Here is a 27,463-nt window from a genome sequence, read left to right on the forward strand (position 1 = left end):
AGCTTGTTTTTCAGATGAGGAATCTGAAGCCAACAGGGTTCAGTGAGTTGCCCAGGGTCACCCAGCTATGTCTGAGGCCAAATTTCAGCTTATAAAGATGGAGTCTTCCTGATTTCCAGCCCAGTACTTTATCCCCCGAGGCACCTATCTAACATATTATTCTATAGACCCTTAATAAAATGCTTCTGGACTTGACTTGACCAAGATCACAGATCTTACAACTAGAATGAGATGGAGTGGCAGAGGTGGGTAACTTAGGGCAAAATATTGTACATATACTCAGGTGCTGTCTCTGTGTCTGGAATTTTTGATTAATTGTTCCATTAAGTAGTCTAGCAACAAGCATTTGCTAAGTGCCACCTTTGCTAGACATCCAAACAAAGCCAAGTAGTCTTGGCCCTCGAGGAGCTTCCATGTTCTCAGGGGGAATGTTCGGTCCTGGGACAAGAGAGAAAAGGAAGGAGGAGGATCATATTTCTTGAAATACCTGCAGGGCAGATGGCCTGGAGTCAGCAGGCCCCGGGATCAAATTTAATCTCAGATAGTTTCTAGCTGTGTGACCTTGGGCAAGTCACTTAACCTTCATTGCCTAGCTCTTGCCACTCTTCTGGCTTGGAACCAATACTTAGTATCAGTTCTGAGAATGAAGGTGAGGGTTTACAAAAAGGAAGAAAGAATGCAACAATTACTAGATGAGAACAAAAACTATCAGTAAAACATTTACAAATGTTTATGAGTGATTTTTTGAGCGAATTTTAAGTTGCCCAAGGAAAGGAAGTAGATTTTCCAAATGCTTCTCCATATACTAGCTGAAGTCATTGGGTAGTCTCGGTGCTGAGGAAGTGATGCTTTTAGTTTGAGAAATAAACAACTATGAAACTTTGGTACAGCTCATGGAAAGCAGTTAAAGAAAGACTTGCTCAACCAAAGTCCCCCAAAGGGAGAAACAGAATTCTTTTTGGCACCGTCAACTTTCCAGATCCCTTCTTCCACCCTGCCTAGTCAGCCCTGACTCAGCCTTTCCATCCACTTCCCATTGGGTTGCTGTTTTGCTGTGCCCAGTGAAGCATAGAATCCCAGACTTGGAAGGGACTTTGGTGGTCATGGACCCAACTGGGAATCCTGTCTACTGGATTGTGCTGTTGTAGCTCTACTGAGTCATTTGGCTAGAGTCTATCTCCAAGGAACTTCCAACACCCTGAAGTCTTATAACCAGAGACAGAGATTGAAGGGGGCTTACAGACCATTTAGTCCACCCTTTCCTCACATCCCCATTTTACAGAGGAGGAAAGTAAAGCTATAGAAAATGAAATTACCTTATGATGGTCATATGCCCATTTTTCTCTTGGTAAACTATATTTCGTTAGAGGATTTTCCTATAATGTTGAGATGAAATCTATCTCCTTGATAACACCCCACTGCGTCTAGTTCTGCCTTCTGGGGTCAAGTAGAAACACTAAAGCACCCTCTTTCACATTAAAACCAATGGGTAAATTAAAAAAACTCAAAAATCTACCTTTAAAATACTTGCTATGGGGGGCAGCTAGGTAGCTCAGTGGATTGAGAGCCAGGCCTAGAGATGGGAGGTCCTGGGTTCAAATCTGGCCTCAGCCACTTCCCAGTTGTGTGACCCTGGGCAAGTCACTTGACCCCCATTGCATAACCCTTACCACTCTTCTGCCTTAGAACCAATACACAGTATTGATTCCAAGATGGAAGGTAAGAGTTTAAAACAAATCCTTGCTATACTTAAAATACTTCATAAGAGTCCAATCTTTTAAATACTCAAATATACTTAAAATAAAACAAAAATAAAAATAAATTAAAATAAATACAAATCAAATAAATAAAACAAAAAGATCCTATCTTTTTAAATACTTAAATATACTTAAAACAAAAACCAACCTTTTAAATATTTAAATATAGATAAAATACTTAAAACCAAAAAAATCAAACCCCCATCCTTTTAAATTCTTAATGAATGCTACTAAACAATACCTCCCTCTCCCTCTCCCCCAAGTCTTCTTCTCAAAGTCCTTCAGGTCATAATTAAAACCCGGCTTTGTACAGGAAGACTTTCTCAGCCCCTCTTAATTCTAATGCCTTCCTCTCTTAATTATTTGTTTTTTATCCCATCAATATCTTTTTTTTTTTTGGTACATATTTTTGCATGTTGTTTCTCCCATTAAACTGTGAGCTCCTTGAGCCTGGGGTCTTTCTTTAGATCCCCAGTACTAAGCATAGTGCCTGGCATAGAGTGGGTACATAATAAAAATTCATCCTTTCAGAGCAGGTCGGATAGAGAACTAGTCCTCTATATCCGGCAGGAGGTCCTGGGTTCAAATGTGTGACCTTAGACACTTCCTAGCTGGATAACCTTGGGCAAGTCACTTAATCCCAGTTGCCTAGCCCTTATTGCTCTTCTTCCTTGGAACCAATACTTAGTACTAAGAGGGGGAAACCATATTTTCTTAGTAATAAAACATAAAGGCAGGGTAAATCAAATGAGATTAAGTGACTTGCCCAGGTTCACACAGCCAGGAAGTGTCTGAGTCCAAATTTGAATTCAGGTCCTAGCTTCCCTATCGTAAATAAATGCTTTTTGACTAACAATGTTAAGAAACCCCAGTTCTTGCCACTGATTTTTTTTTTTTAACCCTTACCTTCCGTCTTGGAGTCAATACTGTATATTGGCTCCAAGGCAGAAGAGTGGTCAGGGTAGGCAATGGGGGTCAAGTGACTTGCCCAGGGTCACACAGCTGGGAAGTGTCTGAGGCCACATTTGAACCTAGAACCTCCCGTCTCTAGGACTGGCTCTCAATCCACTGAGCTACCCAGCTGCCCCCTTGCCACTGATTTTTTAAGGATTCTTGTGTTTTCTCTTTCCCCATTAAAAACAATTTTCAGCCAATATGTGCCCGTATGCATGCAGCCAAATGGCATTCCTTTAAGGAATTAATGCTACTTTTGCAAATTCGACCCAGCTATGTTGAAATGACAAGAAATTTGAGGAGCAGCGTAGCTGATGGAACTGTTTTGCCAAAGTATAAGCTGTTTGTTGCTGTGGGTTATGCTAGAGAACAATAGACAGAGGGCTAGATTTCACTCAGGAGCTCTAGTCACTTAGAAGAAATGTTTCATCATCTTGGTGGCCCCCTGTGGGTGCGTTTGAGCATCTTTGCGCCTTTCACACTGGAAAGAGATTGCAAAGCCTCATGCATTTCCCCCACTGGAACCTATTGAGTTCGTGGTCATGCCTTCAAATTCCTTCCCCTCTTCTGATGGGCACTGTTCCTCCTCCCACGTCTCTTAGTCAGAGTTTCCTTGTGGCCCCCCCATTTCTCCATTTGACTCACCCTTCCTCCCCTTTCACTCTCAGAGATACTCCGAAGAGAAAGCCGGCATGGCCTTTCTCCACTTTTCTTATTTGCTGATGACAACAGGATGAATTATGGCCATCGCTCTGGGCTTGGAGTCAGGAAGACTTGCCTGGGTTTGAAGCCCCCAGTCATTTAACAGTCTCTATTCATTTCAGACAGCTGCATCTTACTATTTTGGAAAGAGCAGTAAGAAGCGTCAGAGGACTTGGGTTCAGATCTTGCCTCCCGACATTTATCTGAGTGAATTTGGGCCAGTTGCTTAACCTAGCCACTCCAGCTTGGGATCCCTTTCCACCCTTTGTATTGAGAACACTCCCTTAAAGAAGCTTTTATCGAAGTTGGCTACATGGATTTCTATTTGTTGTATTTGAAATGCAAATATCAAATGTGATTGTGAAATGGTTCTGACTTCTTGGGCTCTCACAAAGCATCAGATCCCTGGACCACACCTTGAGAATCATTGCCTAAAGACTATGTTGTTGTTGCCCAGTTGTGTCTGCCTCTTCATGACCCCATTTGAGGTTTCCTTGGAAAAGATACCAGAGAGGTTAACCACTTTCTTCTCAAGCTCATTTTGCAGATAAGGAAACTGAGGCAAACCAGGTTAAGTGATTTGTCCAGGGTCCCACGGCTAGTAAATGGATTTGAACCCTGAAAGATGAGTCTTCCTGACTCCAGGCCTGGTGCATTATCCCCTGTGCCACCTCCTTTCCTTTGCAAAGACTCTAAGCAGGTCGTTGATGGAAGGAGCTTTCATAGCAGGAGCTCCTTTACCATGATATCCTAGCTGTTTCTTGTTTTTGTGTATCCTTATTCATGCACCGATGACCTCAGAGTGAGGACTGAGCCATCCTTCTTTCACTCATTCACTTTATTTATTTATTTTTGCTTTCTTTTCCTGCCACATGGCTAATGTAGAAATCTGTTTTGCATGACTTCACATATATAATTGATATCATATTGCTTGCCTTCTCAATGGGTAGGGGAAAGGCTGGAGGGAGGGAGAGAATTGGGACCTCAAAATGTTTTAAAGTGAATTTTAAAATAAGTAGAGTATATTTATCCCTTCTGCCTGCCACAGATAAAAATTAATCACCCTCCAAAATGGCCCACCTTTTTATCTTCATACTTTGAAGGGCTTTTTGCTTTTTAGACCCAAGATTTTCATCTTAGAACCAAGACTGTGTATTTGTTTCAAGGCAGAAAAGTAGTAAGCACTAGGCAATGGGGGTCAAGTGACTTACTCAGGGTCACACAGCTAGGAAGTGTCCTGAGGCTAGATCTGAATCCATGACCTCCTGTCTCAATCCACAGAGCCACCTAGTGCCCCCACTTTCTTTTTAAACCAAATATAGTTACCCACAATCAGATTGTGCAGAGCTTATAAAGCCTGTGCTCTGTGTATTCGATCTAGTTTCCCATTTGCTTTTTTTCCTCTTCAGCCTTGAAGGCAGCTCTGTCCCTTTTACAGTTGGGCTCTTCCTCCCGTAAACAGCTCTTGGCTCTGTTGTGGTTAACACCCTCTGCTAAAGCTTACCCAAGTAGTCACCCAGGATGGCTTAACTGACAATGAGTGAGCCTGGTACCTGCCCTTGTCTCTCAGTCTCTGCTGTGTTGATGTTCCCTTTGGTCTCACCAGCCACTGCATGGTGGACATCAAGGATTTTTAGGATCCTTTGGCCCAGTGATGTCATACCCCAAAAGAAACAGAGTGGGGAAGAGAAAAAAAGCAAAACCAGTAAAGAAAAGGAAAAAAGAAAAGATGCGAGGGAGGAGCACTGATCTGCATCCCTGTAGGCTGCCCACTGACTTGGGTAGTTTTCAAAAGGGATCTTAGCTGCCTTTGATTATATTTGTCATTTATTTTGTCGAATATTTCTCAGGGACAGTTTCATCTGGTTTGGGTTGGGCTTCTTGGCACTCCTTCCCCCTGATCCCCTCTTCCTCACCAGTTAATTTTTTTAAACCCTTACTTTCTGTCTTAGTAACATCTTAGTAACATCTCTAAGACATAAAAGCAAGAGTTAGACATTTGGGGTTATGTGACTTGCCCAGGGTCACCCAGCTAGAAAAAGTCTGAGGCCAAATTAGAGCTCAGGTCCTCCCAACTCCAAGTGTAGCATTTTATCCACTGTGCCACCTAGTTGTCCCTCACCATGTTACTTCTTTCTACAGGGAAATGGTGTTCTAAACTACTTTGACCATATCATTAATTCAATGGACTTACCAAATTGTTGGGTTTTTCTTTCTCTTCAGGTCTCTGAATATTGTACGGAGACACAGTGCTACTTTTTGGCTCCAAGTTTAAAGTCTTCCAAAGGCCGTCCAAAAGTTAGTGTGAAAATGAAGGTACAGGATGTTCTCTTAGACTGCCGCACTTTGCAGTATCTCGATGACCCCATATTTACTGGGTATCGGGTAGAATTCGAGGGTGATCATGAATTGGACGTAAAAATCCAAGTAAGTGTGTTTTATGTCCTGGTGGAGCGCAAACACTCCTCATGAATTAGCAAGGAGGGGCAATGGGGTTTTGTTTGTCTGTTTTTTAAATACATCCCTCCTGTCTTAGATCCAATTCTGTATATTGGTTCCAAAGCAGAAGAATGGTAAGGGCTAGATGATAGGGGTTAAGTGACTTGTCTAGGGTCATACAGCTAAGAAGTGATCTGAATGCAGGACCTCCTGTTTTTATGCCTGGTGCTCTATCCACTGAGCCATCTAGCTGCCCACTCTGGACCCTTGTTCTTAACTGTCTTATCTTCCATATATCATGAGGTCATACCTTTGGACCCCGAAGGGAGCTCTGAGGCCATGCAGTCCAATACCCTCATTGTACAGCTGGGAAACTGAGGCTCAGGAAAGTTAAGTGATCTACCCAAGATCACACAGGTATTAAAAGTCAGACAGAATCCATTCCAGAGCCAGAGGAATTTTCACACCACTACACTGCCTTCTCAGACTCATCAAGGGACAGAGCTGGGATCAATGATTTTTCCTCCATTTTCCTTTTCTTCATGGCAGAAAGAAAATGACAACTTCAACATTTCTAGGAAGGACATTGAGATGACTCTTTTCTATGGGGAAAATGATCAGCTCAATTGCAGCTTTGAAAATATTACCAGGAGTCAGGATCTTACCACTGTCCTTTGCAAAATTAAAGGGTTTAAAGTCACAAATGACATCATCGCATCATCTAAGAAAGTTCGGGTAAGTCAGCATTATATACAATTTCATGACTTAAACCCTCCCTCTTCCCTCCTCCCCACGTCCAGAATGCCAAGTCTAATACAAAGCCAGATTACCATATCCTACGAGGATCCGAGAGAGTTGGAAGGGGCCATGGAAGTCACTATTCTAACCTCATCATTTTGCATGTGAGGATATGGAGTTCCAGGAAGAGGAAGTGATTTGAAGATCTTTCGATTTTCCCTTGAAATTTAGAATATATTTTGTTAAAGCCTCTGCAAACCCTTGCAGCTGCCAGATTCCCCTCACATGTGTGTCTTGCAGAGTCAAGTTCTGAGCTCGCCATTGTATGCCACACTAATGAGCTTTGATAGCTTTTGTTCTCCCTGAACGTTGGTATTGTAGCATCTGGGAACAAACACAGTATCTAAACACTCTCTTTCCCAGGCTTGGGCATGAACGGTGCTTGAGGAAAGGATGCTTGTGTCTTCAAGGCTCTTTGAGTAATGCAAGAGTCAAATATGGGGGCCAGATCCTTGGTTTCCCTTTTAATGCTCTGCACAGCATTGCTTTGAATTCTGTTTGCTTGGCTTTTCCAAGACATCCATCAATACCATTTTTGTATTGCATATGAAAAGGAGGCAAGACGCAGGAAAGAAACTTGCAACCTCTCGCCTACTTACAGGAAATCATTTTTTAGTAGGTGGCTTTCATGGGGAGCTCAGCCCTAGTCAATAGTTGTCAAAAGGCTTTTTTAGTGACCTGAGATCGTTGGATCAAATGCCAGTATCACCCTCATATGAAGCTGAAGCAATCAATTGGTAAACACTTAAGCACCAGGTACTGTGATGAGTTTGAGGGATGAAAAGACAAAAAGTGACTTTCTAGGCTCAGTCGCTCGAGATGGCATCTATTTATGAAAGTGTTTATAAAACTGATCAACTCATCAGAGCTTAAAGCTGCCCTGAGACTTTGGAGACTCCCTGTATAAGGTCATTTGGGGGAAGAAGATGCTAGTTGCTGGGCAAGGGGTAGGGGCCGGATTCAAGAAATGCTTCGTGCACTAGGATGTGTTTGAGTTGAACCTTAAAGGAAAGTAGGGCTTCTTAGAGGCAGAGATGAGAAGGGAGTGCTCTTTAGGCATAGGGAATAGCCAATGGGAAGAGATGGAGGTGAGAGATGGCCTGCCATGAATGAGAAAGTGAAAGTCCAGCTTTATTACATGATATAGCAGGAGAAGTAAGAATGACTTGTCCTAGCAGCCACAATGGCCATGAAGCAGGGGCTGTGGACCCTTTAGAGTTTACTTAGACATCAAAGAGGCCAAGGTCAGCCCCTGATTCCCAGGCCATCCCCATGACTTTTGTCTTGCCACTGGACTTCTATGAGTCTGGAAGAAAGAGAGGCTGATGACCTTGTACAACTGCTTCACTTAAATCCATTTCATGCATATGTCAAGGCATCGCCCTCATGATTTCATTGGTCTTCATTTAAAAAGAAGGAAAAGGGAGCAGTTGGGTGACTCAGTGAATTGAGAGCCAGGCCCAGAGATGGGAGATCCTAGGTTCAAATCTGATCTCAGACACTTCCTAGCTGTGTGATCCTGGGCAAGTCACTTCACCCCTATTGCCTAGCCCTTTCCACTCTTCTGCCTTGGAACCAATACACAGTATTGATTCTAAGATGGAAAGTAAGGGCTTAAATGGAAAACAAAAAATAAAAAGGACAAACAACAAATAATCAGCCAAAACGTAGGTTGGGGCCAGTTTGTTAAGGGTTTTAAATGCTAGTGGAATTTGTTCTGGAGGCAATGAGATAGTATTAGAAGAAATGAGATCCTATCTGTAAAGTGCTTAGCATAATTCCTGGCTGGCACAGGCATTTAATAAATGGCTATTCCCTTCTCTTTTGTCTTTCCCTTCCTAGAGGTAAGAGTGAGCCATTGGAGTTTATTGCATGGGGGGAGAAGTGGTTATATTTGTGCTTTCAGATAACCACTAGAACATCTCCAGTATGGGAATTAAAAAGGAAAGAATCGGGAGGTGCTGTTCCTGCCACCATGGGCGGGAGTGGCAATGGATTTTTACAGTACGAGGGATGAGAGCTCCATGTGTTCTATTCTCTTGTAAGCCGATGGAAAAATCAGGTTCAATTTTATGGAGATCCACTTTGTTGGAAATGATTTTAAAATTCTCCTAGCCCATCTCTTCAGCAGGCATTTGTTTAAGAGCAATGGAGGATCCCAATTAGATGTGAGAATCCTTGAATCCCATTCCTCTTTGGTATGGGGGGGGGTTCCTATAATGTCCTACTAAATGTGCACAAATAGGGTACCCACTTTTTCCTAGAATAATGTCATCTTTTGTTGTATTAGGTCAAACTGGGATACCTGGAGCTCGGTGTTGAACAGGAGTCTGTCCCATCTACTTGGTATTTTCTCATCGTCCTCCCTGTCCTCTTAGTAACTGTAATTTTTGGTAAGTGCCAACTTTATTGAAAAAAAAATGCAGGCATTGTCTCCTTTCTGAGTTCCCTTATTTCCTTTAAGTCTCAGTTAAAATCCTACCTTACTCAGTAGCTAGGTGGCTCAGTGGATGATAGGAGGTCTTGGGTTCAAATTTGGTCTCAGATACTTCCTTAGCTGTGTGACCCTGGGCAAGTCACTAAACCTCAGTTGCCTAGTCATTACCATAGTCAAGCCTTGGAACCAATATTCTTAATATTGATTATTGGATAGAAGGTAAGGCTATTAAAAAATAATAAAAAGCCTACCATATGCCTTTCCTGATCCCTCTTAATGCTAGTAATGGCTTCCCCTATGTTGATTATCTCCAGTTTATCTTGAATATGTCTTGTTATTAAAGAATTACTTTCAAAAAAAGAAAGCAATGCTACTCTCTGTGTGTGTAAAGCTCTTTATATATATGAAAACATGCTTGTTTGGAGGCTGTGTTATATTACTAAAGTGTTGATCAGGTTGATATTGGTAATATAAAATAGGAATAATGTTTTCTTTGGGATTCTCTAAGGAAAGTGAATGGGTATAGAAAAGGATTGGAATATAAGTTTGTTAACAACAAAACTCCCAGAAAAGGAAAAGCAGAGTGTTACAGTAAAGAGAGAATGTGGTTTGTAGTCAGAAGTCCTGGGTTCAAATCCTACCTCTGTCATTTACTGTGTGCGATCTTGGATAAGTCATTATTTCTTTAGACTTCAGTTCCTTATCAATAAAGTAATAGTCTTGGGCTCAGTGACTCTGTGGTACTTTCCAGCTCTATGTCAATGATCCTATAATCACCAGTGCAAAAACATTTGCAAATAAAAACAGATAGGCCAATGTCTTGTGAAAATTTCTAATTTCCCAGCTTAAAAAATCAAGTTAACAAAGACTGCTGCTCAAGATTTGGGGAAGTTTTTTTTTTTTAATTACCTTCTTTCATTTGAACTTTCTAGGAATTTTATCAGTATGTGTTTCCTGTTCAACGAACATTGATTCTTTGATGGTTTCGTGATTTTGTTGGGGTTTGATGTTCTCTCAATCAACACAGAGATCCCCTCCATCTGTTCCCCTTCTGTGCACTTTTTCTTTATGTCTTTCTCTAAATCCGTCAAACATTATCCACTGAATATACTGCAGGATCTGCCAGGGGCTCCCCAGCACAGTCTTAAGAACCCACAGTCCTCTCCTTTAGAGGACAGGAAGGTGGGACATGGACTGGGGTCTGCCACTTACTCCCTGTTTGAATTTGGACAAGTCACTGTCAGTGACCCAATTGGTAAAATGAAAGTCAGATTAGACGCTCTCCAAGGTCCCCTCGGCTTCCAGATGTTTCATCCTCTTGCCTTTAGGGGAGAGCATTTATTTTCTAGAAGAGGACGTCTTCTGTACCCATTGAGCTCTCCTGAATCCTCTTGTTCTCCATAGATTTGACATCTTGATTTCATATCTCACTTCTCATTCTAATCCAATCCAGCGAGCATTGATTAGGCACCTGCTATGCACAAGACACCAGGATAGATACTTAGAGAAACAAAGCCACAACAACAACAAAAAGGATCCTAGAACTTGGAGGCAGAGGGATTAGAGATCCCCACCTGGAAGGGACCTCAGAAGCCATCTAGTACCAACTGAGGCCTGAAGAAATTAGGTCCATTTGCTAAGGTCCTATATGGGTGGACTAGGATTTGAACTGAGCACACTTTCCACTGCTCAGCCTCTGGGGTCACCTAAACCAATTTCCAGCTTTTGTAGACAAAGCCCAGAGTGATCGCAGTCCTGACTTACTCAGGTTAGACACATAATGAACCGGGGAGCCAAGATTTCCTCAATAAATTCAACATTTTTTAATGATTAGGAGTGCGACACATTCATTTCTTTATCTTTTGAGTAGTTGAAGTAAAACAAGAGGTTGTGACGAATGGGCTCCAATTCACTTTCATTTGGATATTACAAATTTCTTCATCTTTGCCAGGCTTCTGACAAACTGGTATAAATATACCTCCACTGATACAAATAGCAGAGTGCCCACACCTCCTCATCCTGGAAGATTCCTGGCCCTGAATGAATGCATTTCCTCCCGGGCCATCACCCCTCTCACTTGTAGTCTAAACCACCTGAATCCATTTTGCCTTAGGTTTAAAACACCTGCTTTATCTCCCTGGACGTTGTCAGTGTAGAAAGATCATGGTGGTGGGAAAGGGGCTAGGAAAATATTAACCATGCGCTTTAGTGTTTGGTTGAGTCCGTGATCTCCTTGGTGTTGATATTTTCATCCCTAGTACACTCGTGTTATTCACTCATTTCAATCTCATCCTCTTTGTGACCTCATTTGGGGTTTTCTTGGCAAAGATACTAAAGTCATTTGCCATCTCCTTCTCCAGCTACATTCACACATTCATTCAACAAACATGTCTGCAGAGCACTACAGATGGCAGCATCTTCCCATCCTTTTTGATTCTGGTCCATGTTCAGTAACTCCTCCATCAAGGGACCCACCCAGTATACTGAGAGGCTTCCCCAAGTTGTAAGCATCAGAGATGAATATTGTTTCCTTTAAAAATTTTCTGTGCTTCTTTGGGCTGTCTCCTACTTTTCCATTTCTCTTATCTATGAGGCATCTAAAGCCTAGAATAGTATTTAAACTGAATGTAGATCAGTATTGGAATAAGTAAAGTTAGCTCATGGATATCAGTCAGGGTGGCTGTCATGGTGAATAATCAGATAGATGGCTAAGTGAATAGATAGCCTGGCACAGCAATCAATGTCCTAGGTTCAAATGTGGCTTCAGATACTTCCTAACTGTGTTACCCAGGACAAGTCACTTAGCCCCAATTGTATAACCCTAACCACTCTTCTGCCTTGGAACTAATACTTAGTATTGATTATAAGGCAAAAGGTAAGGATTTTTTTTTAAAAATCAGTCAATGAAGTCACCAAATATTTATTAAATGCATGCAATGTTCCAAGTACTCTCCCAAGCATGGAGTATGTAAAGAAAAAGCAAAAACAGTTTTCAAGCAGCTTATGTTCTAATTCCATAATTCCATGTCCTTCCTTCCTCCCTCCCTTCCTCCCTCCCTTCCTTCCTTCCTTCCTTTGCTTTCCCTTCCCTTCCCAACCCTTTCCTTTCCTTTCCTTTCCTTTCCTTTCCTTTCCTTTCCTTTCCTTTCCTTTCCTTTCCTTTCCTTTCCTTTCCTTTCCTTTCCTTTCCTTTCCTTTCCTTCTTTCCTTCCCTTCCCACCCCTTTCCTTTCCTTTCCTTCCCTTCCCAACCCTTTCCTTTCCTTTCCTTTCCTCTCCTCCCCTCCCCTCTCCTCCCCTCTCCTCCCCTCCCCTCTCCTCCCCTCTCCTCCCCTCCCCTCTCCTCCCCTCTCCTCCCCTCTCCTCCCCTCTCCTCCCCTCTCCTCTCCTCTCCTCTCCTCTCCTTTCCTCCCCTCTCCTCTCCTCTCCTCTCCTCTCCTCTCCTCTCCTCTCCTCTCCTCTCCTCTCCTCTCCTCTCCTCTCCTCTCCTCTCCTCTCCTTTCCTTTCCTTTCCTTTCCTTTCCTTTCCTTTCCTTTCCTTTCCTTTCCTTTCCTTTCCTTTCCTTTCCTTTCCTTTCCTTCTTTCCTTCCTTTTCTTTTTCTTCCATGTTTGATTCTGGCTATGTTCTATATTCATTTTCACTTTGTGATTCATTGCCCTCATCCCCTTCCCTCTCCAGCTCATGAATATCTGTTCCTTTCCTGTGTCATATTTGTGAAGATTATTTATGTTTCTGTAGTGACCTGTGCTAAGACTGACAATTAATCTTCATCAGCCTTATCTCCATCTGTTTCTCCACTTATCAAGGTCTTTTAAAATTTTTGAATCCCCTTCTGGCAACTCTGCATAACTTGTTGCCATCAGGAGATTTAATTAGCCTACTTTCAATTTTAGAGAAGCCACATGGTGCTGTGGAGAGCATGCCAGAAAAGGAGGAAGCCCTGAGTTCAAACACCCCTTCTGATATTTACTAGCTTTGTGAACATGGGCAGGTCACTAAACTTATCTGAGCATCAGACAACTATCTGTGATTTAGCTGGGCAGCGATTGTATTGATATCCTTGGCAATGTCCAGAGAGATCAAGGAAGGCTCTAACCCATGATGTGACCTCCTTGTGATCAACTTAGAGGGGGGAATAGATAAGATATCAAGAGAAAGCAAGGAAACACTTCTCTTGGGCTTCCTCAGCAACACTGAGTGGGCCCTCTTGATAAATTTTTGAGAGGACTTAGACAAGATTTTCATAGGATGTGCATACATTGATTGTTTATATTTCAGTGAAGGAGATCTTCACATGGGTCACAGAGTCAGCACTAGGGAATGTGGACTAGACTTGGATTTGGGAAGAGCTGAGTTCAAATTCCACCTCAGATACTCACGAATTGAGAGACCCTAGACATGTCACCCATTTATTTATCAAAAAAAAAAAAAGGATAGGGGGGAGTGAATGGCTTCCAAATTCCCTTCCAGGTTCAGATCTATGATACATTTATTAAAATACTAAATAGTACACAGGGTGACAAAATGTCACTCAATAGCCTGTCCATTTGGAGCTATAATGGGTTTAGAGATCATTTCATCTAAACTGTCATTTTTAAAATGAGGAAACTAAGACTACCAGATGACACAACTTGCCCAAGGTCACACAGATAGTCATAGATGTGGGATTAAATCTCAGGGTTTTGACCTTTAGAGTCAGTATGCTTGGAGACAGCTGGATAGCTCAATGGATTGAGAGCCAGACCCAGAGTTGGGAGGTCCTAGGTTCAAATCTGACCTCAGACACTTCCCAGCTGTGTGACCCTGGGCAAGTCACTTGACCCCCATTGCCTAGCCCTTACCACTCTTCTGCCTTGGAGCCAATACACAGTATTGATTCTAAGATGGAGGGTAAGGGTTAAAAAAAAAAGTCAATATTCTTTCCATTTGTTCCATAAACATTAAATTCCATAAACTCTGTCTTTGAGATGACTAGTCCTACAATGAAGAGCCTTTCCAGGTGCTTATGTGTGGTCCTAGCCACATTTTCCTATCTTATCAGGGAACTGGTTAAAAGAAACAAAGTTATAAATTGATATTGACCTCCCACCTATTTGAAATTTAGATAGATAGGTAGGTGATGGATGGATGTATTAATGGGGGGATAGATGAATGGATAGATAGGAAGGTAGCAAGGAAGGAAGGAAGGACAAATGGATTATAAAATAGAAATATCCTTTCCTTTAAAGATCTCTAAGAGAAGGGAATAGATCACAGAGAGGGACCAGACAAGCAATTTTGTGCATATAGGGAACTCCCAGATGAAAAAACTCACCCCATCAGTGGATATTGGACCTTGTTGGGAATTAGCCAGGGTCACTCTGCATTGTGTGTGTCCAAGGCGGGACTTGGACCCAATGCCTCTTCTCCATCTCCTAAACCAAACTGCTTCTCAAGAGAGGTGAAAACATTACTTAGAACTGATCACTGAAGGAGTTGAGTGGAACTAGGGTCTCCTCCCCATGGGTGTCCTTCCAAAGAGATATCAACTCATTCGTGTCTGTCCATCTTGGGGGATTCATCCATGTGCTTCCAGAAAGAAGTTCACATGAGCTGGGGACCGTTCTTTCTTTCCATTGACATCACAAGGAGAGCAATGGGCCTCATTCTTGCCTTGTGACTAACCCATCTTTTTTTTCTGATGACGTCTTATATCCCACTTCTCCATACTTCCTTACATGTATTGGGTTGTCTCCAGCTTGCAGCAATCATGTGGTCTCTGTTGCCCTTTAATACTCACTTCTGATTCTGTGGAGATTATATTTGAAAATACAACTTGAGTCAACATCTTGCCTCTATCATTCACAAAAATGGAAGGAATTGTCGTCATAATCAGCATAATGTCCTTTCCCCAGGTGGTTTGGGGAAGTAGTAAAGAAATGGTAGATTGCCAGGACCTGGGAAGGGATTAGCCCTTTCCCTTATGTTCATTGGAACGTAAGTTCCACCAGTCATGGTGACATGCCTTTGGCCCCTGCTGCTGGGGAGGCTCAGACGAGGACACTTGAGATCAAGAGTTCTGAGCTGCAGTGGGCTAAGCACCAACATGGTGGGACCCTGGGAGCAGGTCCTAAAGATAAAAAGGTTTGTGATGGGCAAAAGTGGAGAGGAGAAGAAAGCAGAGGAGGAAAGGAGAGGGGAAGAGAAGACAAAAGGGAGGAGGGAGAAGAGGAATACGTTCAGGGCAAACTCTGTAAGAACAGTATGTCCACCGCTTAGCAGCGTGCCTGGCCCATGGCAGCAACCATTTAATTGATTGATATCAAACAGCGTTGAGCTTTGAACTTAAAAGATTCTTTTTTAAATACTTACCTTAGAATCATTTTTAAGACAAAAGTGTGAACAGGGCTAGACAACAGCAGTTAAGTAAGTGACTTGCCCAGGGTCACACAGCTAGGAAGTGTCTAAGGCCAGATTTGAACCCAGGTCCCCCTGACACCAGACCTGACTCTTCTTATTAGTTTTTTTCATGTTTAATTTTAACGGTTAGCCTCCCAATGGAATGTTAAATCTCTCACTTTAGAGCAAGAGCCTTTTGGGTTCTAGGTAGTGTACTGTATAGAGTACTAGGACTGGATTCAAGAAGACCTGAGTTCAAATCCAGACCCATATACTAGCTATGTGACCTTGGACAAGTCACTCAACCTCTATTTGCCTCAGTTGTATTAATTATAAAATGGAGATAATAGCATGTAACTCGCAAGATCATTGTGAGTTTCAAATGAGAGAATAATTATAAATGGCTTACCACAGTTCCTGGCACATAGAAGACACCATGTAAATGCTTATTCTCTTATGTATATATTCATTTAATTCATGTCACCAAGCACTTGTTAAGTACTTCCTCTGTGCAAGGCACTGAGAATGCAAAGATGAAAACAAAACAGCCTTTACAGTCAAGCAGCTTCCCCTCTCTGGGAACTTAGAAAATACAAACATCCTTTGGCTACATTCTTTAGGGACTTGTGAACTGTTAAGCCTAGAAGGGACCATAGAATCCCTCATCTCTTCTTCTAAATGAGGAAACCGAGGCACCCCCAAATCCAAATGTCTTGTCCTAGTTCAAAAAGGGAGTGGAGGAGAGTTTGAATCCTGTTGTCAGTGTCTGCTTTTTGTTTTTGTTTTTATAGTTGCAGTTATTGTCACCAGGTACAAATCCAAGGAACTGAGTCGCAAACAGAGCCAACAGCTGGAACTCCTGGAAAGCGAGCTCCGGAAAGAGATCCGTGATGGTAGGCTCCTCTAGTCCTTTGCCCAAGCCAACCTTCCCTTTGTGACTGCAGGACCTATACAGAAATGATTTCCGTATTTGCATAGTCAGAGCACTGCCCAGCAGTGTTTGGGGCCGGCTTCCCTGGTAATTGTCTCCTGCTTTTCTTTAACAAGCACTGAGGTCGTGTTTAGTATTAGTCGAAACAGCTCAGGAACTTGTCTCCTGTTTGTTGAGTTTTAATATATTGCTCTTGGGATTCTCTTTTTGCAGGATTTGCTGAGCTGCAGATGGATAAATTGGATGTGGTAGATAGCTTTGGCACGGTTCCCTTCCTGGACTACAAACACTTTGCTCTGAGAACTTTCTTCCCTGAGGTAAAAGAACATTGATCAGTGTTTGAAAGGCTGAGTCTTGAATAGTAACAAGGAGGGTCATTGCTAATGTAAAGGTCCCTAGTATTGTTTTTTCACAGGAGGCTTCAGATAATGTGTTTTCTTTGGAAGAGGAGCATAGTCTGAATTGAACTGGGAGATGCACATTTATTCATTCTATGGGTATGCAGCTGAGTGGTACAGGTTGTTAAAGCCCTGGGCTTCAAGTCAGGAAGACCTGGGTTCAGATTCAGCTTCAGATACTTATTAGCTGTGTGACCCTGGTCGAGTCACTTAACCTCTTTTGCCTTGGTTTCCTCATCTGTATAATTGGGATAATAATAGCATCCACCGCTCAAGATTTGTTGTGAAGATCAAATAAAATACTATTTGAAAAGATCTCAGTATATCTTTTTTTTTTTTTTAAGAAAATCCTTACCTTCTGTCTTGGAATCAGTACTGAGTATCCGTTCTAAGTAAAAACTAGGCAATTGGGGTTAAGTGACTTGTCCAGAGTCACACAGCTTGGAAATGTGTAAGCCCAGATTTGAACCCACAACCTCCAGTCTCCATGCCTTGCTTTCTTGCCACTGAGCCACCTAACTGGCCCTGATCTCAGCCAATCTTAAAGCACTATATAAATGCTAGCTTTTACAATTACTATTATTAAATAGAGAACACAATTTAGGAATCCTTTTTATTTTTACTATAACATAGCCACATAATATTCTCAGTCCAGAAATAATAACTTTGAAGGAAGGAGTTTGGAATAATTATTTTAATTTACCTTACCCCCTTGGTGGTATAGAATTTGCAGCCTGGGAGAATATGGCTTTATCAATAGCCAAATCTGTCATGGATTGGCAAATGGGTCCAGTTTATCCACATGTCTCTCCCATAGTGGAAGCTAGGTCACTTGTCATTAAGAGCAATTGAACACGAATGTTATTACTGTCAGCATAAACTTGATGTTCAGAGTTTGGACTCTCAATGATCGAATGAATTAAAAAAACATGCTTTAAACATACTTAAACACTTAGTATGTGCCAAGAAGTATGCAAAAAAGGGAGGGAGAAGGGGAGAGAGACAGAGACAGAGAGACAGAAACAGAGAAAGAGAGAGAGAGAGACAGAGAGAGAAACAGAGTGAGAGAGAGAGAGAGAGACAGAGACAGAGAGACAGAGACAGAGACAGAAACAGAGAGAGAGAGAGAGAGGAGAGAGAGAGAGAGAGAGAGAGAGACAGAAACAGAGAGAGAGACAGAGAGAGAGAGAGAGAGAGAGACACACACACACACAGAGACCCAGAGAGAGACAGAGAGATTGTTTCTGTTCTCAAATGCTTCATATCCTAATAGGGGCAGACAACATATGGAGGAGAGTCCAGGGTGGATGGAAAGGCTTTATGGTCCTAAATACATCAAGGCAAATGGAAAAGCCCAAGATTCTAGAGGTTGCTTTTATAATTAAGAATTTTTAAGGTTATTGTTAGACCTTTGTGGATTAGTTAATATCATTCCCATTTAGTCAACAAACATTTGTTGAGCACCTACTATGTGCCATACGCTAAGAATTTTTAAGGTTATTGTTAGACCTTTGTGGATTAGTTGATATCATTCCCATTTAGTCAACAAACGTTTGTTGAGCACCTACTATGTGCCACATGCTATCAGTATCATGACTAGTGGTTAGAGAGTAGATCTTAGAGGGGTTTAAAAGCCACCTCTGACACACACTAGCTTTGCGACCCCATGTGAGCCCCTGAATTCCTCAGAAGTCTAGGCAATGCTCTTAAGAATGTAAGTTGTAGAGAAGGTGGGTATTTGAATTGGCAGTGAGAGCATATGGAGGGGGTCACTCATACCCATGGAATCGTAGGTCCAGTTCCTGTTCCTAACAATGGACTACAAGAGTCATAATGATGATAGAAATGATCATAGAAAGCCAGTCTGGCACGGTGCAAGGGAAGCTGGCATCTGAGTCATCCAGAAAGATCTGGTTTGAATATTGCCTCTGCCATGATCTTGGTCTACTAGTGGGATCTTGGTCCTCCACCTCTTGGGGCCTTGGTTTGTTCCTGTGTAAAATGGCAGAGTTGGACTTGCTGATCTCCATCCCTTCCAGTTCTGAATCCTATGCACCGGGAATGGAGAGGAATGCCAGCCCCTGAAGGCCAATCCCAGAAACATCACTTTAGCTGCTGTAACACTCAGCTCATACCAAACCAAAGCTTGTATTACCACAGTCCTTGTCAAAAGTTCCTAAGCCACTCTTGGCCAGACGCCCAGAGCTTCATGACCCAGCCACGTGCAGTAAGCACTTTTCAACCTCACCATAATTCCCGATTTAAGCAATAGGATATATGAGGCAAGCTTCCAAGGGCTGAGCTGCGTTCATAAACCACCCATGTTGGGTTTTTCTAGTGCTAGATCTTTGTATGAAAAATGACATCAGTAAGTCTTGAGCCTTTTGCTCCTGCTCAGGGTTCTTTGCTTGGCCTCTTTTTCTAGCTTATAAATTCTTCCAGTTAATTTCTAACTTGCCCCTTCATCACCAGCCCTAGGGGATGACATATGTAAGGCTCTATGCCATTACCCAAGCTGTGTCCCATGCCTGTGGTCCCCTGCCCTGTACACCTCTTGCAATTCCTACCTTCCTTCATAGTTCAGCTCAAGGGATGGCCACTATGGGAAGCAAATCTTGAAATATCTTTAAAGGGAAAGTTTTTTTTTTATGGCTTTGTCTTTGTATTCCCAGTGTCTTATATATATAGGTGCTTAATACATTCTTCTTGAATGAAGGAAGGAATGATTTAAAAAATACCTTGACAGCTTAGAACAGTGGTGTCCAATTCAGAAAGAAAGAAAGGGCCACCTGTGGGATGCACATTGACTTGGTTTTAAATATAAGTTTATTTATTGCTTTATTTTATTTTCATTTATGTTTTTTAAACCCTTACCTGCTATTTTAGAATCACTATTAAATATCCGTTTTAAAGCAAAAGATCAGTAAGGGTTAGGCAATTAGTGTTAAGTGACTTGCCCAGGGTCACACAGCCAGGAAGTGTCAGAGAGCAGATCTGAACCCAAGTCCTCCCAACTCCAGGTCTGGTGCTCTATCCTCTGTGCTACCTAGCTGCCCCTCCCAATTTACATTTTAATCTGGCTCAGGAAATGGGTTTGACACCTTTGGGCCTAGGATATTGGGTGGGAGTGATATAGTGGAAGAGAAAGCTGGATCCATGGACCTGTCTCCTTCCATCCTCTCTCTCCTGCTCCTCTTCTGTCTTCCTTTCTCCTCTTCCCTCCTCCTTCTCCCTCTCCCTCTCCCTCTCCCTCCCTCCCTCTCTCTCTCTCTCTCTCTCTCTCTCTCCCTCTCCCTCTCCCTCTCCCTCTCCCTTCCCCTCTCCCTCTCCTTCCCCCCCTCCCTCTCCTCTCCTCTCCCCCTCCTCTCCAGATGGCAGAATGTAGGCTCTTTGAAGGCAGCAAACATTGCACTGGAGGAATAAGGGGTATTCTCAGTGCCTAGCATGGTACGTGGCAAATATTAGGCATTTAATAAATGCAAATGAATTAAAGAATGACTGAAAGCTCTCACTGTCTCTCAAATATCTGAGGTCCCTGCTAAGAATTTAATAGCAAGAGAATGACAGAGTTTTCTGTCCTCCACAGGAACTCTGTTGATTTGTGCAACTAATGAGAATGCTTAAGGTCTGATTCAGTGACCCCAATAATATATTTGCCTAGGTTTCCCCTAATTTAGTCACCTAAAGGCAAGATGAAGAAATGGCTAGGACGGCAATCTAACCTGCTGGAAAGCTTATTAGTTCAGAGGGCACAGGGATGGATATACCACACTGGTGATTAGAGGAACAGGAAGAATTGTGAGAAAGCGAGCTGATTTAACAGAGGGCAGTGCATAATCCTGGAAGCCCCCTGGGAATAGCATAAAAAATAGAAGCCAGGCTAGCTCATTAAGGAAGAGCACCAAGAAACAGCATACATTTGTTGGGAGAAAATCAGGAAAGCCACAGCGAGAGAGAGTGGGGGGGGGGGAGAGAGAGAGACAGAGACAGAGACAGAGACAGAGACAGAGACAGACAGAGACAGAGGGAGAGAGGGGGAGAGAGGCAGAGAGAGAGACAGACAGACAGACAGAAACTGAGACAGGGGTGGGGTGAGAGGGATAGTGTGGAGGCAGGCAGAAGAGGAAAAAAAAGAAGAGGAGGGGGGAAGTGGGAGAGAGACAGACAAAGACAGATACACAGAAAAGAGAAAAACAGATGAGAGACAGGGAAGAGAAGGAGAATGGAGGGAAAAGGAAGGAAGGGAATAAACTTCAACTAACGATACAAAGGAAACCACCATGATGTAGCCCTAGATGTAGACTGGTCCCTGGGGTAATCAGAAGCTGGCATCTGAGCTGAGTTTTGAAGGAGTGTGGAGAGGCTGAGTCTGAGATGAGGAAGGCGATAATGACTGGTATGGGTGGCATCCTATGTTAAGCCACAGGGGTAGGTGATCAGATGTCATCTGTGAGGGACAGCAAGCAGGACAGCTTGACTCAACCATAAAGCATGTGGAAGGGAGTAACTTGTTAAAAAGACTGGCCTGGATCTGATGAGGAAGGACTGCAAAGATCCTGTAAACCAGCAGAGTCTGGGTTTGATCCAAAAGCTAATTCAGAAGCACCATGGTCAGGTAGAGGGAGCATTTATTAATCATGTACTGTATGCCCTATCCTCCAGGCTATTCCATTTTCAGTTGTGTGTGTGTGTGTGTGTGTGTGTGTGTGTGTGTGTGTGTGTTTATTCTTATGTTTGTTCATTTGAAAATTGGAAGAGAAATAAGAGTTGGGTCAGGCCTCTTGCAAGAGTTTTGGTCAAGGGACTTGGCAATTGGGAAGCTCAAAATTCACATTGGAAATTTACATTTAGACTTCCTTCTTTGAAACTAAAAATCTGCTTTTACTCTCCAGCTGCATAAAGTCAATTCAGCAGATAAAATAGTAATAGAAACTAGAAAATGCAAAGTGAGCTTCATTTTCCTGCCTAGAATTATAGGAGATAGTGCCCCAAAGTATTCTGAGCACTTCTGCAAACTTCCTTGTACCATCTGATTTAGGAGCATGTAACCAAAAATGGTCCTGAGAAAACTTGACTTCAAATCATTCTGGAAGCCGTCCAGACTTTTTTAACCTTAATAAAAGGGAAATAGACATCTGAGGTAATTTTTTTCAGCCTCAGCATGGTTGTCCCACAGATTTATTGTTTGTTCCTTTTTGAGTAACTTTTTTTATACATCAGTTGAGCTTCTGATTCATTTTCCAAAGAAAACACATTTCATAGTTAATTATTTTGACCTTGTAGATATAAAGCTTAAGGGACCCCTTAGAAGTCACCTATTCTATTCAGTAAACATTTGTTCACTGTGTTAAGCATAGGAGATAGTAAAAGAGGCAAAAGGCAGTCCCTGCCCTCAAGGAGCTTAAAGTCTAATGGGGGAGACAGCATGCAAAAAAATAATAAAACACACACACACACACAGAGGAAGCTATATAAAAAAGTTCAGCCCCCTCATTTTACAGATGACCAAATGGAAATCTGAGTTGGCTAGGCTTATGTAAGATCACACAAATAGTGGTAGTGAGTATGATGGCTGTTTACTCTGACTTCAGAGCTGCAATTCTTTCTACTGTATATTGCTCTCTCATGTAAGATCAAATATAAACTCCCTCTGAGGTTTTTTTGTTTGTTTTGTTTCCTCTAAAACCTTTACATTCTGTTTTAGAACCAATACTGTGTATCAGTTCCAAGACAGAAGGATAATGGCTAGGCAATGGGGTGTTATGGGACTTGTCCAGGGTCACACAGCTAGGAAGTGAGGCCAGATTGAAACCCAGAATCTCTAGTCTCTAGACCTGGCTATCTATCCACTGAACCACCTAGCAGCCACTTTCCTCTGTTTGTTTGTAAGGAGTACAATAATTTATTTTGGGACAAGGGATGTAGTAGATAGTGAGCTACTGGCCTTGGAGCTTTGGAGGTTCACGTCCTTCCTCTGTCAGATATAAGCTGTTTGATCCTGGGCACAGCATAATTTCTTCATGCCCCAGGGCAAATCTCTAAGACTAAAGTTATAGAGAAAATACTGAACTGTGTTGGTAAAAGTTGTTGTTCACCAGGGACTCCTTACACCTACTCTTATGAAATATCACACCCCCATTCAAAAAAAGAAAACGATGAGTCAAACTATGATTGTGGGGTTTGTGTCTCTTGCAAATTGGCTAGTAAAGATCATATGATCCTAGATTAGAGCTGAAAGACTAACCCCACAAGCCATCAAGCCCCATTCATTTTATAGATGAGAAAAAGGAAGCCTAGGGAGGTGAAATCTCACACAGGTAGTAAGACACTGAGTTAAGATGCAAACCCAAGAGTCCTGTGGCTTCCTTCTTCCTTCCCTCTCTCCCTGCCTTCCTTCCTCCCTTCCTCCCTTCTCTCTCTCTCTCTCTCTCTCTCTCTCTCTCTCTCTCTCTCTCTCTCTCTCTCTCTCTCTCTCTCTCCCCTCTCCCTTTCTCTCCCCCCTCTCCCTTTCTCTCCCCTCTCTCCCTTCCCTTGCCTTCCCTTGCCTTCCCTTGCCTTCCCTTGCCTTCCCTTGCCTTCCCTTCCCTTCCCTTCCCTTCCCTTCCCTTCCCTTCCCTTGCCTTGCCTTGCCTTGCCTTGCCTTCCCTTCCCTTCCCTTCATTCTTAGTATCAATTCTAAGTCAGAGGAGTGATAGGTAACTGAGGTTAAGTGAGTTGCCCAGGTTCACATAGCTGGGAAGTGTCCAAGGCCACATTTAACCCAAGTACTTCTGACTCCAGGTCTGGTGCTACCTAGCTGCATTGGAGAGTGTTCTTTCCACTTTGGCTCTATTAGAGAAACTTTGGCAATTCACTTGGGGCCCACTACCACACAGTTGTTAATACCTACTTTTGAACACTATGAATGATACATTAAGTATCATGCACAAAATGAGCATCACTGGGGGTGGGATCTGAGCTCTGGTTTTTAGTTAAAAAGAGAGAATGTAGAGGAAGCAGTATGTAAATAGGAGCTATTAGTAGCAGTAAGTAATCTCTTTTATCTTTATGATCTCAACTCTCAGTCTTCATAGTCATAATTTGAAGCCATCTCATCTCCTCTTTAAAAAAAAATGAAACAGAAATGACGGAATGCCTCTAGTTCCAATTGGAATATTCAATTGTGTCCCATGAATCCTGAATAATTATTTATTATGCATTGTAAGGGTTTACAGCAAATATAAGCCCTTAGGCCCTCAAGATTAGCAAATAGTGTCATTCCTTTATGAAAATAGACTTTGGTATAATAAAATGAGGTTTTCATTTCCTCTGCATCTCATGAATAATACAAGTATCTTCTTCTCAGTCAGGTGGCTTCACCCACATCTTCACTGAAGACATGCATGTAAGTATCAAAATTTTCATTTTTAGTCTAGAGCCTGGCATTCATCTAGGCATTATCACCCTCCTTCATCCTCATCCTCATCCTCATTATCATCATTATTAGCTCGGAATTGATTCAGTGCCTTTTTACAGTACAAGAAATTCAATATTAAATTAGCAATTCATTGGTTGGCTAATCCCACCGTGAATATCCTGTTTAACTTTATTCTTTAAAAAAAAAAAAGAGAGATAAATAAATTTCTGTGTTCCAGAGCCGGGACCCGGGGGACAAGAATGAAAGCCTCAATGCTTTAGACGCATTAATCTGCAACAAAAGTTTCCTTGTTACCGTCATTCATACTCTTGAAAAACAGAAGAGTTTTTCTGTGAAAGACAGGTACGTAGGAGCAAACCCATGTTGATGTGTTGTCCATACCCAATGGGGTCATAAATTCAGAACTTAAAGGGACCTTTGTGGTTATCTTGTTCCTTTCCTTCATGTTAAAAATGGGGAAACTGAGACTCAGAGAGATTGAAGCAATTTTTCCAAACTCATAGCTGAGCTGAGATTGGAATCAAAATCCCATTATTCCCAAATCTAGTGTTGGGTTTTTTTCTCCACTACACGATGATAACTCTCAAAAGAACTATGATTTCATCAGTGCTGATGGGAGCCCCTTCTATGCCATAGAACAGGTATTCTTAATCTGGGATCCACAGATCCTGGATTAGGCAAAGAATTCAAGGGGTCCATGAACCTGGAGGGGGCAAAGAAATTTCATCTTTCTTTTCACTAACCTTTGATTTCCTTTGTTTTCATTTTATTTTCTTGTATTTCTACAAAGGGAGTCCATAGGTTTTAGCAGAATGCCAAAGGGATCTAAAGCAAAAAAAAATGGTTTAAAGAAACTCCTCCACCTCAGAGGTATCGGGAGTTGCTGTGGCTAAAACAGTTCATCCATTGGAGGATGAATCCCCTGGTGATGAGTCTTACCAAATGTAGCGAAAGGTCTATCTCCAGAACAGCATTCAACACCTTTCCAACTTCATTCAATCTACCTTATTCCCACCCATTTGTTCTAGGGCCCAGCCATACCAGCCCACTTGCTTTTCCTCCCACATGACCCTCCATCCCTAAGCCCTTACACCAGCCATCCCCTCAAGCCAGCGATGCCCTCCTTCCCTTCCTCTGCTTCTTGGAAATCCTTGAAATCCTAAAAGATTCAGCTCACTTGCTACTTTCAGCAGAAATCCTTTCATCCCTGTCTAGTGGTACTTCCCCTTTCTCTTTACCCCAAGGGCATCCTGTTTATGTGGTCAGTGTGCTTTAGCTATATATATATAATTATATATGATAATAATAATTTTATATATATATATATATATATAAATATATATATATATATACACACACACTCTCTCTCCCCTTTCAGTACATGAGCTTCTTGAGAATAAGGAGGGTTTCTTTTTTATTTGTCACCAACGCCCAAGCAGAGTGCCTAGCACATAGTAGGAGCTTAATAACAGTCCTAGTCTTTGAGAATCTAATTCCATTAAACCACCCCAAGACATCAAAATCAGAAATTAGGAAAGGTTAGCATTTAAAGACTAATTTATACTATAGAAAAGGAGACTGCTATAGTATAGGGGTGGTAGTTAGCTGCCCTTCCCAATGTCCTGAATTCAGATCCTGCCTTGAACATGGACTGGCTTTCTCACCCTGGGTAAGTCACTGAAATTCACATACCCCTAAGCATCTCCCAAAGGTGCCATACTTAGAAGGTACCAACTTTCATTCACAGAAGAACCCCCAAACCAATGAAATTATAGGACACACAGCCTTAAACTCATTGGCAGCTGGGTAGCTCAGTGGATAGAGCACTAGACCTAAAGTTAGGAAGTTCTGAGTTCAAATCTGGCCTCAGGCATGTATACTGGGTGATAAGTCACTTAACTGCTATCCGCCTCAGTTTCCTCATCTCTATAATGGGCTCGATAATAGTACCTGCCTTCCAATATTGTTGTCAAGATCAATGGAGATAGCATTGATAAGTCATTTTTCAAACCTTAGGGCACTATATAAATGCCACTTATCATTATTATTATAATTGTAGCTCTTACACAACCCTATTTGACTTCTAAAAGCACAGTAGACAACCCCGTGAAAAGGCATGAGTTATTCTTCAGAAAGCAGAAGTAGTATTTTCTGATTTTTTTTTGAAGGGTTGCATGACTTAAAAATAGATGGATGTGTGATGACATCAGGGTGGGAATCTTTTTTTAATTCCATCTCATCCCTCTATGTCTCTTGTTTTTCTCTCTCCACAAATCCTCCAAAGAAAATCCCCATTCTTTCGGGGCTCTGGAGATTTCCTTCTGATTAACTGGCTGTCTTAAGCTTACCAGTGTCACTCCTGGTCTGTCTCTACATTACTTCTGTTTCAATCCAGGACCAACTTTTTTCCTAGCATCATACATATTCTCAAATTTGTCATTATCATTTTATTTGATATCAACCCTTCAAGGATCTGTGATTTCCTAGATTGAGTATCATTTTAGACAAACCTGTTAATATGTCATATCTGAAGAGTATTCGTTTTTCCCAGCTTTTCAAACTTGAGTGATTTCTTTCCCATTATTCCCTGTTTATAGACTCTGATTTCTGAACTAAGTTAGCCCATTTGTCCTAAACTTGGCACACTCATGTCCCACCCCCATGCCTTTGCATCAGCAGTCCCTCATGCTTGAAATGCCCTTTGTCGACAGCTCTGACTTTTCTCTCAGAGCTCAGCTTCTACCGTAAGCCTCTCCAAGCCCCTGAATGCTTAGTCATCCCTCTCTCCTCGAATGGGCACAGTATGGATTTGGTTTGCTTGGTTGTGCTTACCATTTACAATGGAGAGTTTCCTTTTTTAAAAATTTTGTTGGCACTGTGGTATATGATAGTGATGGAATACTATCAGGTTATAAGAAATCTCGAGCAGGATGGTTTCAGAAAAAGTGGAAAAACTTATGAACTGATGCAAAGTGAAATGAGCAGAACCAGGGAAACATTATACATAGATATACAACAGCCACGTTGTGCGCTGATCAGCTCTGAATGGTTTGGTTATTCTCAGCAATCCAATGATCCAAGACAGTTATGAAGGATTTATCATTTAAAAGCCTATCTGTCTCCCGAGACAGAACTGATGAGGTCTGAATGCAGATCAAAACATACTTAAAATTTTTTCTCTTTATTTTTCTTGTGGAGATTTTTGGTCTCTTTTTTTCTTCACAAAATGACTAATATGGAAATGTTTTGCC

At 42.0% G+C, this 27,463-nt stretch overlaps 1 protein-coding gene across 1 annotated transcript in view; it reads left to right on the forward strand.

The window, feature by feature from the left end:
- The window catches only part of PLXNC1 (plexin C1), a 243,579-nt gene that overhangs the window by 131,657 nt on the left and 84,459 nt on the right, over nucleotides 1-27,463 (forward strand). The window contains exons 13-19 of the mRNA XM_001370068.4: nucleotides 5,637-5,840; nucleotides 6,402-6,587; nucleotides 8,941-9,043; nucleotides 16,258-16,359; nucleotides 16,611-16,714; nucleotides 24,141-24,179; nucleotides 24,430-24,554. Of these exons, the coding sequence (XP_001370105.2) occupies nucleotides 5,637-5,840; nucleotides 6,402-6,587; nucleotides 8,941-9,043; nucleotides 16,258-16,359; nucleotides 16,611-16,714; nucleotides 24,141-24,179; nucleotides 24,430-24,554 (863 nt within the window). The remainder of the gene's footprint in view (nucleotides 1-5,636; nucleotides 5,841-6,401; nucleotides 6,588-8,940; nucleotides 9,044-16,257; nucleotides 16,360-16,610; nucleotides 16,715-24,140; nucleotides 24,180-24,429; nucleotides 24,555-27,463) is intronic.

This window comes from Monodelphis domestica, chromosome 5 (genome assembly GCF_027887165.1).
Source record: "Monodelphis domestica isolate mMonDom1 chromosome 5, mMonDom1.pri, whole genome shotgun sequence".
Taxonomy (NCBI): Eukaryota; Metazoa; Chordata; class Mammalia; order Didelphimorphia; family Didelphidae; genus Monodelphis; species Monodelphis domestica.